Raw genomic sequence first — 13,130 nt, 5'->3', positions numbered from 1 at the left:
ACAACAGACAAGACTGCTCTGTGTACTATCAGACACTGAGACAACCCACTAGAAAACCAGCAACAAGCAGAATCAGTTCAGAGGACACCATGAAAATGGAGACAGACAGGAAACGACCATGGGACACTGAGTATAAACAAACGTGACTGAATGACAGCATGGTGAAGAAAACAGTTCAGAGGACACCATGTAAATGGAGACAGACGTGAAATGACCACGAGACATTATGCCCCTTTTCCACTGCATGGTACCTACTCGACTCTACTCGGCATTTTCGGTTTTACATTACCAAAGTACCTGGTACCAGGTACTTTTTGGGTACTTTTTTAGTCCCTGCTCTGTCGAGGTTCCAAGCGCGTGCCAAGCGAGTAGAACTGGTACCAGAAAAGTCACGTGAAACACTGCAGACCACTGATTGGTCAGAAGAGAGACGCGTCACTCCTTGGAGAGTCTGAACGAAAACAGAAAGCCGCCATCTTTAATGTCTCGCATAGGATTTCATTATGTTTGCAGCAGGCACAAGTGCAATAAACAAAGGATACAGTCACTGTGTATTCTGCCTCATTTATTGATTAAACAAAACCGACATCAACACAATTTGCCACAGAGCGGAGAGTTTAGTCTCCCAAAAAGATCGCTGACTTGTTAAGGCTTGTTGTTAAGTTAGGTGCTAATGTTGTGCTAGAGTTTTAGCATGGCTATCGTACATAACGTGATCAATATAACTCGCTATTGATTGTTTGTATGAGTAACGTTAATGCTAGTAGAATAGACACAACGTGAGGTAATCACCATCCATTTTAAACCGGTTATTACCTAATGCTAACGTTAGCAAATAGACGCGAGACTGGTAACGTTACAGCTTTGTTGTTAGCCTAATGCTAACGCTAACGTTAGCATAGACAGCCTAGCTAACGTTAACGCTTGTGGAATATACACAATGAGAGGTAACGTTAGCGTTAGCAGAATGGACACAACGTGAGTCTCGTTAATGTTGTTATTGATTGATTGATTGAAAACTGTGTTTTACTCTGGCTTGCGCCTAGCTCACAGACATAGCTATGCTGGAGCTCTCACAGAGCTATGGAGCTCTCAGCTGTACACCAGCAGCCCCGCCTCCCCACACAGAGACAAACTGAGTACTTTATTTTAGTATCTGCAGTGGAAAAGGAACGAAGTACCAGGTACCTAAAGCGAGTAGAGTAGAGTAGGGTAGAGTCGAGTAGGTACCATGCAGTGGAAAAGGGGCAAGTAAATGAGGGTGGGATGGCGTCAACGGGGACAAGCGTCTCACCAGGTTGGGGTACAGCTGCAGGTGTCTCTGAGGAAGGTAAACCAGTATGTTACATACCATGACAGAGTTTTCTGTTTTACTAGTAATTCACTCAATGGATCTCGAAGACCATAAAGAAAACGTTGTAGGACGGACGTCTACTCTCACCTGGAGCAGCCGGTGCTTCTGCATTTTGTGGTCATGAAAAAAGAAAACATGTTTGAAATCACTCGATGCTGCCTTTGGTAGAGACCGTCTAACACATCTAACACTAAACAGAACACTTCTCCCACAGATGGTCATGCGTTTAAGGACACATACTGTACATACACCGGGCTACAATCGACACCCACGTCCCCCGCAGTGTGGAACAAACCAAAACACAACAGACAAAACAGACAAAACTGCGCTGTGTACTATCAGACACTGAGACAACCCACTAGAAAACCAGCAACAAGCAGAATCAGTTCAGAGGACACCATGAAAATGGAGACAGACAGGAAACGACCATGGGACACTGAGTATAAACAAACGTGACTGAATGACAGCATGGTGAAGAAAACAGTTCAGAGGACACCATGTAAATGGAGACAGACGTGAAATGACCACGAGACACTAAGTAAATGAGGATGGGATGGCGTCAACGGGGACAAGCGTCTCACCAGGTTGGGGTACAGCTGCAGGTGTCTCTGAGAGAAGTAAACCAGCCCGTTAGACAGGGTTCTCTGTATTCACTCAACTCACTCGTACAAAAAAAAAACGTATCACGGTAGTTTGATGGTAATTTCAGTTTTGCCATGGTACCAGCCATCGCATGAATAATTGATCATGGTACTGCCAAGATAAAGGTTATGTATTGCCATGGTACTGCCAAGATAAAGGTTATGTATTGCCATGGTAAAGGTTAAGTATTGCCATGGTACCACCTTTGTACTTAAATAATACCATGGTCTAATAAAATTTAAGCTATAGTATTTCCATCCTTCTTGGCTCACTACCAGTAGTGACCAACAGATATAATATGATGATGATATGATCATCATATGTTTTTGTAAGGGAACTGATGTCAAGGACCCAAAAAACGTGGACTTAAACTAGAAAAAACATTGACGAATCAATTCTACTCCTACCTGCCGCAGCTGGTACCTCTGCAATTTTGACTCATAAAAGAAAAAAATCAAGTTTGAAATCACTAAATGCTGTAAAGATTAACTTTACCATCTAAATTGTGCACATTTTCACAGAAGCATCTAAGGAATCTATAAACATACTCACATATACGACACCCACGTCCAAAGTGTGGAACAAACCAAAACGCAACAGACAAAACAAACTGCACAAACAAACGGAGACCAAAACACAAGAGACACCTGGAGACCAAAACGCAACAGACAAAACAAACTGCTCAGACACCCGGAGACCAAAACGCAAGAGACAAAACAAACTGCTCACTGAGACCAAAACGCAACAGACACCTGGAGACCAAAACGCAAAACAGACAAAACAAACTGCTTCATGAGCCTAGAGAAGCTACTGGGACTTTGTACTATAAACACAAACAGGACATTATACACTCATCCTCTAAAGTCCTCAATTAAACATGTACAGACAGTGTATAGTATAAAACACAAGCTTGTGGAAAACCAACAAATAGATCCAGTTCAGAGGTAACCATGTAAAACGAAGACACGAGACGACCATGGTGCACTACGGGGTCAACGTCTTTGTGTCTCACCTGGTTGGGGTTAAGCTAAACCAGCATATTTACATACAAAATGACAGGTTTTTCTGTTTTTACTATTTATTCACTCTGAACAAAGATCCCCCCAATTGCTTTTGATATATGAATAAAATAAATAATAAATGAAAGACTCAAAGTAAGAAAACATTACAGAATGGACTCCTCTCACCCATCGCAGCAGGGCAAAAGAAAACCCACTGAACGCTGAATTTACTTTGGTAGAGAGCATCTAAAGATTTATATACAGACAGCTGTGACATGGCAGGGTGACTCAGCAAGTAAACATTTTGTAAGCAATATTAACCAGTAGCCTGGGATTGTATATTTTTCTTGACAATATTAGCAAAATCTGAATCAGTCAGAATCAGAATCTATCTTTTTTTATTGTCACGTCTTTTCTTTTCTGTTACAACACAGATGGGTGGGATCCTTTGTTGTTGGCTCCTCTGCCTGGCAGCAGCATCGACATAATGTGGTACAAAAAAAGTCTAGTTACAGGAAGTAAAATAATATACTTGAAAAGAAAACTAAAAAAGAAATATATATATATATATTTTGAGACTAGGAAAAAAAGTCCATTATTCACTATATAAATAATTAATGTGTCCCCAAGAATAGCTGCTTTTCTATATCAGGAAATTAAATATGCATAAAATATGATCATGTAATGGTGAGGCTGAAGCTGTCTTTATAGCTACTGTAATTCACACCGGTTTACTGATGTTTCTGTAGTCCCTGTTTTAGGTAAACCAAATAGTTGAATAGTCTTTTAGACACAGTGAATAGTGTTCACTCAGGGGTTCTTTTAGACACAGAACGTTTTGAGCTCGAGACCCAAGAGAGAAATGGGGCTCAAACTTACATTGCAATAACATCTGATAAAGAACACAACAAACCATGAATGAACACTAACCCTAATCACCACCACAACCCCCCCCCCCTCCCCATCACACACGCACGCACACTCACACACACACGCACGCACGCACGCACGGGCACACACACACACACACGCATGCACAGTTGCACACACACGCAGACTCTACAGCAATCCTTCTGAAAGCAGGTACTAAATGTTGATTTCTTTACTGAAGACATTTACGGCATGTGCTGCTGGGAAGTGAAGTAGAAGGCATTGTGGGAGGATTGGTAGTCAGTTAACAGTCAGTTAACAGTCAGTTAACGTTCCGCTAACACTAACAGTAGGCTACTAGTCCAAAAATCCACCCTAAAATGGGTTCCATTAAGAAGAAAATTCCCAAATGTAACAATTGTACAACTGCGAAAGGTCAATAATAGGTCAATGTAAACTTCAGTTAAAAATGCTAATAAATTATGCTTTTTTATGTTGTTGTAGAAGGCTCTTCTTCCCTTATTTTTTTTTATCACTACTGTATTGACTATAGAGACCAGTGGTTCCCAAACCTCTCCTCGAGGCACCCCAGCCGTTCCATGTATTTGTTAAATAACACCACCAGCACACTGCACTGCACACCTGATTCAACTAATAAAGGGCTTGTTAAGTTGAATCAGGTGTGCTGGTAGTGGAATTTAACAAATACATGGAACGACTGGGGTGCTTCGAGGAGAGGATTGGGAAGGACTAGACTAGACCATGGTCAAACTCTTAACTATGAAAAGCAATTACATTACAATACATTTATATTTATTGAGTGTCAAAGTTGCAAGTGGCACATGGGCTTGAATGGTACTTACTATATTCATTGATCTGTCCCTATAGCAACAGCATGATATTCTATTCTGGGGTGGATTTTGACTATAATAAATTCCCACAGTTTACACACCTTCATTTTCTCCAGGAGATTAATGTTGAATTTTGAAGGAATACTGGAGCACACTGGTATTCTCACTCCTTCACTTTATGTATGTAGGAATACTTTAAACCAACGTTTCGGTCAACAGACCTTCTTCAAACCTTCCTTGAAAGAGGACTGTTGACCGAAACGTTGGTTAAAACTATAAGTAGAAAGAATACCAGTGTGCTTGAGTATTCCTTCCAAATCAAACATGGATTTTGACCACCCGGGTCACGGCACCACTTCTAACGGCAGCCACTCGGTACCAGCAGGAACTTTTCACTGGGCACCTGTCCTCCGACAGCCTCAAACAGCAAACCCTCCGCTCACCAGCACCATGTGACCACGTATGTTAAATACCACAGTCAGGTGGTGAAGTGGAGAGTAGTTAACTTAGAAGTGAGTTTACACCAAGGGGCTTCCATTGCAAGGTTTCAACCTTGTTACACTTGCTGTTGGCCAACAAAGTTTTACATACATATTACCACTTATGGCCCATGTTTGAGATTCATAACAATGTCTGTATAGGGGTTTTATATAGATATGACATGATCTATAAAAAAAATTAATAAAATAAAAAATACATTCAACATATCAGAAAAAAAAACATCTTGACTCAAAGCAACCACAGGAAAAAAGGTACATAATGTATGTTATGTTATAGCCATACGAAATGTAAATATATTACTTATACAATAAGTAAATTAAGTAATATATTTACATTTCATAACGCTGAAAGTCCTAAACATCATAACCGGGAGTTGAACTAACAATGATTGTGGTTGCAGGCGAGTGTGTTCACCGTTAGACTAAGCCACCCACCCATCCTGATACAAACACAGCAATACTATGATGATGATGATTCGTTTGAACTTTTAACATTTAACGGTTATGGTTATGGTTAGTATAAGGTAACAGTGTGGTTAAGGTTAGGGTTTGGGCGTGTCTTGGTAGTCTTGAGGTAAAGCCACTTGCCTCCCATTCGTTCCCCAGCAGGGGAACTCAAAAGTTTTTTGAAACGTTTTTTGAATATGTAATATAATGTTCTGATTACATTTTCGTAAATACAGTATGTCAATATATTACTTATTTGTAATATGTACACATTGTACATTTTTGTAAATACATCAATACATATTACTATAACATACAATATTTACCTTTTTCCTGTGGTAAAATTACTTTATTTACATATTTTAAGTGAGATCAGGCAGCTCAAAGAGGGATTGAATTGTAAACGTCATACAATACTATGGGTGCAGACAAACTGCATTTCATAACATTGCATCCCCATGCAGCAATCCATAGTCACAACCTCCAGACATGTCTATCTCTTACCCTCGTCTGTGGGCTTTGCCTCAGCTGAGAAAAATAATTTAACATAAGTTAATAAGTTAATTTAAATGTAACATATGGAAGTATAACAAAATCCATTGTTATACTGTACCATAGTTCAATGTAAACACATGAAGTGAGACATAAAACAAGTTATATTACACCATTATGTAATAAAAGAAAGAATAAAAGAGAAAAATATATATGGTAGTATAAATTAAAGGGGTATTCCACCAAAATGTACTTTTAGGGATGTCATTCGGAAAGGCTCGACAGCTAGCTCCGACGTCCCAACCCCCTCCATGCTAGCTCTCACTGCCCATGTATCCCGCATGCAGAACTTCCTTGTATGATAGGAGGGATATAGCCCGAAACTGGCTTAAAACTGAGGACTCCTTCTCCTTGGGAATTAGGATTTTAAACGCTATCTCGACTCCTTCTTCCTCTTCCTCCTAAATTGTTCTCCCCTCCTGAGTACTGGTAACCGACTCCTTAGCTCTTCCTGCAAAACATGAATTCCCTCGCTCTCATCCACTGTAGCCTTTCTCCATTGATTTCTTAGCCGTCTCCTCTCCTTCACCAATTTCTCACACACGTGTATACAGTATATAGTATATATCCTTTGATTACACTGCCTACTTGCTCATATGTGTATATTCAGAGTTACACTGCCTATTTAAACTTTTCTTTTACTGTACTATAATTGTATTGCCTGTATTTATGTCTTCTACTATTACCCTGCCCATACCTGTACCCCCCCCCCTTGCTGCTATGATGCCTGAATTTCCCCAAGGGGATCAATAGAAGAATATCTTATCTTATCTTATATACAGTATTCATAATAATCAGCGATGCGTTGCTCATGGGACGAGATTGCACTCCGGGCAACCTAAGTTTTGTGAGCAGAAGCGCGTGCGTGCACACAGGAAAGCGCTGCACTCGACTGATGCGCCAACTCGCAGTACACACCTGGCTACTTTGCATATCAATAGCGCCGGTCGTCAGGTGTTACATTCCATTCGTAGAGGCAATTAGGCATTGTTTTTAGTCTGTCCTTATGCAAGGGAACATGTATGCGCATGCGCGGGAGCGCGCGTGCATGTGGCGTCATTAGCGTGCGTGCAGCCTGTGTTGATATGAGCATCGCAACACTGATAATAATATATTATAGATGATGTAGGTTTGCATGTTCCATACGTATGGGGGATCATAACTCAAAACTCTTTGCATATTACAACATTAAAGTCCATTTCAGTGGAATACCCATTTAAATGTATGGTAGTCCAGTATATACAGTATGTTACAATAAATGTAGGGGAATGGTGAAATGCGCAGATTCTATAAATGTGATGGGAAAAGGTGCCGCAGCCACGAGAGGGTCGTTTAATGACCTCTGGCATGCGCCCCCATGGCGCGGTGAGTGGGCATTTAGCTTAGGTTTTTATACACAAACGTGCATACAAATTGGAGAGTTTAATCAGAATTGGACATATACCATCATTCACTGTATCACAGCCTTATTGGCTGATTATTGGCCTCAAGAATCACACATTTACCAACCTGATGGGGAATGAGCACAATATCCCGGAAAATTTGCAACATTATAGTTTCCTCACATTTACCGTAATATACTGTATATATGGTATAGTTCATGGAAGATTATATACCGTTATATAGTAGAAATATATACTGAATGCACCGACACCGATCAGATATCAGGTTGATACCAGGCTAAAATAGGGAATTGGTATTGGGAGAATTTCCAATTCCAGACACTATATTTTTGACACAGGATTATCCAATCATTGTTAAGCAATGACCCCTAAATCTCTACTGTTCGGTAAAAAGATGTTCAGAAGAAGACGCACTTCTTCAACCATTATCTGATTTTTTTTTTTATTTAAAAAAAAAATCTAACCCTAACTAACCTTACTGTCATGCACTTGCCCTAATAAACTAACCTACACTGTAACACGCAACACTTTGATGAACCTTGTTACTCAGCTGATAGAGTTGTACCCTTCCTGATGACTTGTCGTACAGAACTTGTAAGTCGCTTTGGATAAAAGCATCAGCTAAATGACTAAATGTAAATGTAAAATGAACGGATCAGATCAGTACTCAGTATCAGACGATACTTAAAACTGCTGATACTCGAATTAGTATCAGCAGTGGAAAAACTGGTATCGGTGCATCCATAGTTATATATACATTATTACAACACAATGAAACGCATCAACAGTTTAACATATATAGAGAGTAAGACCATAATGTTAACTGTCAAGAATCAAAACAAAACATAATCAAATATGTTGATTACTGTTCTTTTTGTCACCAGACCTGAGTCAAATTGTTATTTGAAGTGGTGTCAGCTAGTTCTGGGGGACAGATTGTGACTGTGGGACATATCATTCCTGTTAATTACATGCTTTGAAGTATATATGAATTGTCTGTCCTTTGCCTTGCCGTCTCCAGCAGGGCCGTCTCAGTAAATAAGTATAAAATTAAATGGGGGGGGATTCTATATCCACAATGAAAATAAATTTAGAGAACATGGAGAGTAAAGCCACAGATGAAAGGAACGGCTGTATTTTCAAATCCACAAATAATAGATTGCACGGTGCTAGTTGCACCCTTACTTACAATTCATTATGAATCAATCTGTTAATACAATTTTCAATCAATCAATCTGCGCGGTGATTGATTAAATGACAATTTTATTAACAGATTGCAGAATGGGTACAATACAGTACGGCTCAATACACACAATTGTTAAGGGGATGCAGACCAGAGAAAGACTTTCGTCTTGTTTACATCAGGGTCCCCCATTTTCAATTCATAATGAATTGTAAGTAAGGGTGCAACTAGCACCGTGCAATCCATTCTTTGTGGATCTAGCCTGTGTAGTAAGCAGCATTTGCTCCTGAGCTACTGAGTTTTGTATGTTTTTGTGAGCCCTGTTTTGCTTGTATCCTGCTGTTTTTGTAAAGCTGTAGAATTGTATAGATTTTTGCCTAATACCTTTCCTTTTTCTTTTCTTTTTTGGGGGGGGGGGGGGGGGGGGTCTAGTGGCCACAGGGGCCCTAAGCAAGTGCCGGCCCTGCTCTCCAGAATAAGAAAACATGTTTTACTTCGGGAATCAGGTGATTTTAGCTACGAAAAAAGCATTTCAAATACAAACTGACCCAGGTCTGCTAAACACCTTGTATGCAGCATCCTGTGACCAAGACACAGAGAACGCAGTTTATACATAACAAGATAATGTTATGGATATGCAGACCACATGCTTTCGGAGAGAGTCCAAAAATAGACCCGTGTTGCTATTTCTCTTACCATACTCCTCTTCTGTATCTACTGCGGACAAGGAAGCACATTGACTTTACAGCAGCTTAATAGCATTATACTGTACAGTACATGACTTTGCACCGGACATGGAATGTAATGCAGGAGGATGCTGATAAGACTGTAATGAACATCAGAGCCTATGAGACGTTCCATGGAAATGGAAAAATAAAATCATGCTCCATTACATTTTGGTAAACGGGAGTCCAATCCAACTTAAGTGCTACTTAATGAATGCAAAAACACTTTTTTTTTTATAATAAATTAATAAATAAGTAGAACATAGAAAAATCAGGGGTGAGCACACGTTATATTGTTGTATATGTAGACATACAACAGTGAATAAAACAATTTAAGTCCACATGAAAAACAGTTTCAAACATATAGAATATGCCTGTCAGTTTAATGACACATGTTAAATGATACAATATTGTTCCACAACAATGTCAGCAGCCAGTCACATACCGGTAGTATGTTCATTCAGGACATCATTCAGCTGACATTGACTTGAATTCCTTGTATTCAAAGGGCTAACCATAGAGTTGCCTTTTACATACACTATGACAACATCTAGCACATACTGAGCACATAAAACAGGAAGTCTATAGACACAAATATGAAAATAATTCACTTTCCAGTACATGTATGCACACATGTATGTGAATACATTGCACATGCAACATCGATAGACATATATATAAACACACACATATATATATATATACACACACATATATATACACACACATATACACAAAATCAGTCCGTTAAACACATTAATAAACTCTTCCCTTACCTTCAGCGGCAGGCGGTGCCTCAGCTAAAGGAAAATGAATGACAATTAGCTTGAACTTCAAAAATATTCTCTATATAGTTGTATAGTAATATAGTTATAAGCGTATATAATGTGTATTTCCTGACACTGAGGGGCCCCTTACCATCTTGTTCCTGAGGAGTTGCAGCTGAACAATTAGAATATCAATATTAAATAGAATATCAAATAGAGAGATCGGATGTGACTAACGTTCAACTTAGATGTATGTCACAGACAAGACGTAACCAAAAGTCCAAACACAAGAGTCCCACAGGAAGATATTCTCACAACCTTCATGCATAGGACCTGCACAGTCAAACGTTGTTTAAAACGTTATTTTCTAGGAACAATTAAGAGTTTGCATCTCCATCCAACTGCAACCGGTATACAGTAAACTGAATAGTTTGATCAAAACCCACGCTGATGCCTTGCTTGTGACATTCTTTTAAACACAAACGACACAAGTTCCCTTCAGTGCAAAAACCATACATGCTAAGGAAATCCATTCGGTTTCTCCATAAAAAAGACAAAAACGAATTGGACAAGATGATGAATTCCTGTTAATGTTGTGACGTCATGTACACACTCACTTTAAACATTCACCTTTAACATTCACTTAAAAACTTTAAACACGTTTTAAACATTACACCATATTTTATCTATTTATTCCTAAAAGATTTGCACTACCTCTTATACCTAATCTTTGCATTTTGCATTTGGTACATTTTTAGTTTTGTATATTGTATACTTTGTTTGGTGTTTGGTCTTTATTCTTTTACTTTTTACTGTATGACACACGGGTCATACAGAATCAAGCATTTCACTATAATGTACATGTACCTTATATGTGACAAATAAAACAAAACTTGAACTTGTACACATTATGTACACAGACATAGTTCACAGACATCACAATGAGATGCTTCCTGTAATGCATTGTCCAACGCAACTGTCAAAACATTTAGCATCTTACCCTCCTCTGCAGGCGCTGGTGCCTCAGCTAAAGGGAAATTAATGACAATTAGCAGAAATATTCTCTATATAGTTAAAGCTGTAAATAATGTGTATTTCCTGACACTGAGGGGCCCCTTACCATCTTGTTCCTGAGGAGCTGCAGCTGAACAATTAGAATATCAATATTAAATAGAATATCAGATAGAGAGATCAGATGTCACAGACAAGACGCATCCAAAAGTCCAAACGCGGGAGTCCCACAGGAAGATATTCTCACAACCTTCATGCATAGGACCTGCACAGTCAAACGTTGTTTAAAACGTTCTTTTCTAGGAACAATTAAGAGTTTGCATCTCCATCCAACTGCAACCGGTATACAGTAAACTGAATCGTTTTATCAAAACCCACACTGATGCCTTGCTTGTGACATTCTTTTAAACACAAACGACACAAGTTCCCTTCAGTCCAAAAACCATACATGCTAAGGAAATCCATTCGGTTTCTTCATGAAAAAAGACAAAAACGAATTGGACAAGATGATGAATGATGAATTCCTGTTGATGTTGTGACGTCATGTACACACTCACTTTAAACATTCACCTTTAACATTCACTTTGAACGTTTTAAACATTACACCATATTTGATCAATTTATTCCTAAACTATTTACACTACCTCTTATTTCTTTTTTTTATGATCTTTTCCCCCCTTCTTTTTCCGTTTTTCTCCCCTCCCACTGTTAATCGTTACGCCAATTCCCAATCCCCTTCCTGGTCGTTGCGCACTCTACCCCCTACCGTCGGTCCGGGAGGGCGGAGACTATCACATGCTTCCTCCGACACATGTGTACCCAGCCCACCGCTTCTTTTCACCTGGCAGCGCGGACTCTCACTGGGAAAGTGTAACGTGTGGAAGGTCACACTACCTCTCCTAGATCCTTCCCTCGCTGTGCAGGCGCCCCGACCGAACTGTAAGAGTCGCTGTTTACAACGACCAGGACCCACCCTCGCCGGGTTTCCCACCCGCTAACACTGCCAATTGTGTTAGTATGGACGGTCGGCCAACCCAGAAGCACCACAGCATGGATTCGATCCCACTGTCTCTGTGGTGGTAGACAGACGCTTAGTCCGCTGCGCTACCCGGCCGCCCTGCACTACCTCTTCTACTTCATTTTTGCATTTTACATTTTGTTTTTGCATTTGGTACATATTTAATTTTGTATATTGTATACTTTGTATAGTGTTTGGTCTTTATTCTTTTACTTTGAACTGCATGACGTACAATTTCAGAAGGGTCATACAGAACCAAGCATTTCACTATAATGTATATGTACCTTATATGTGACAAATAAAACAAAACTTGAACTTGGAAACATTATGCACACAGACATAATTCACAGACATCACAATGAGATGCTCCCTGTAATGCATTGTCCAACGCAACTGTCAAAACATTTAGCATCTTACCCTCCTCTGCAGGCGCTGGTGCCTCAGCTAAAGGGAAATTAATGACAATTAGCAGAAATATTCTCTATATAGTTAAAGCTGTAAATAATGTGTATTTCCTGACACTGAGGGGCCCCTTACCATCTTGTTCCTGAGGAGCTGCAGCTGAACAATTAGAATATCAACATTAAATAGAATATCAGATAGAGAGATCAGATGTCACAGACAGGACGCAACCAAAAGTCCAAACGCGGGAGTCCCACAGGAAGATATTCTCACAACCTTCATGCATAGGACCTGCACAGTCAAACGTTGTTTAAAATGTTAAAATGTCTTTTCTAGGAACAATTAAGAGTTTGCATCTCCATCCAACTGCAACCGGTATACAGTAAACTGAATCGTTTGATCAA

The 13,130-nt window shown here is 39.5% G+C and overlaps 1 protein-coding gene across 3 annotated transcripts in view; it reads right to left on the bottom strand.

The window, feature by feature from the left end:
* LOC311235800 (myosin-binding protein C, fast-type-like) overlaps positions 1-13,130 on the bottom strand; it is a 92,155-nt gene that overhangs the window by 45,634 nt on the left and 33,391 nt on the right. Inside the window, exons 3-5 of one of the 3 annotated variants that reach the window (XM_084323290.1) lie at positions 10,305-10,328; positions 9,500-9,520; positions 6,170-6,193 (exon numbers count right to left, since the gene is read on the bottom strand). The exons of 1 other annotated variant lie outside the window; for it this stretch is intronic. In XM_084323290.1, coding sequence (XP_084179416.1) covers positions 6,170-6,193; positions 9,500-9,520; positions 10,305-10,328 — 69 coding nt within the window. The remainder of the gene's footprint in view (positions 1-6,169; positions 6,194-9,499; positions 9,521-10,304; positions 10,329-13,130) is intronic. One more of the 3 variants, XM_084323291.1, reaches the window with a different exon arrangement.

This window comes from Notolepis coatsorum (assembly GCF_963971535.1).
Source record: "Notolepis coatsorum genome assembly, chromosome: 10".
In the NCBI taxonomy this organism is placed as follows: domain Eukaryota; kingdom Metazoa; phylum Chordata; class Actinopteri; order Aulopiformes; family Paralepididae; genus Notolepis; species Notolepis coatsorum.
Note: the sequence above shows the minus strand (reverse complement) of the source record. Positions and strands in the feature narration are given on the sequence as shown.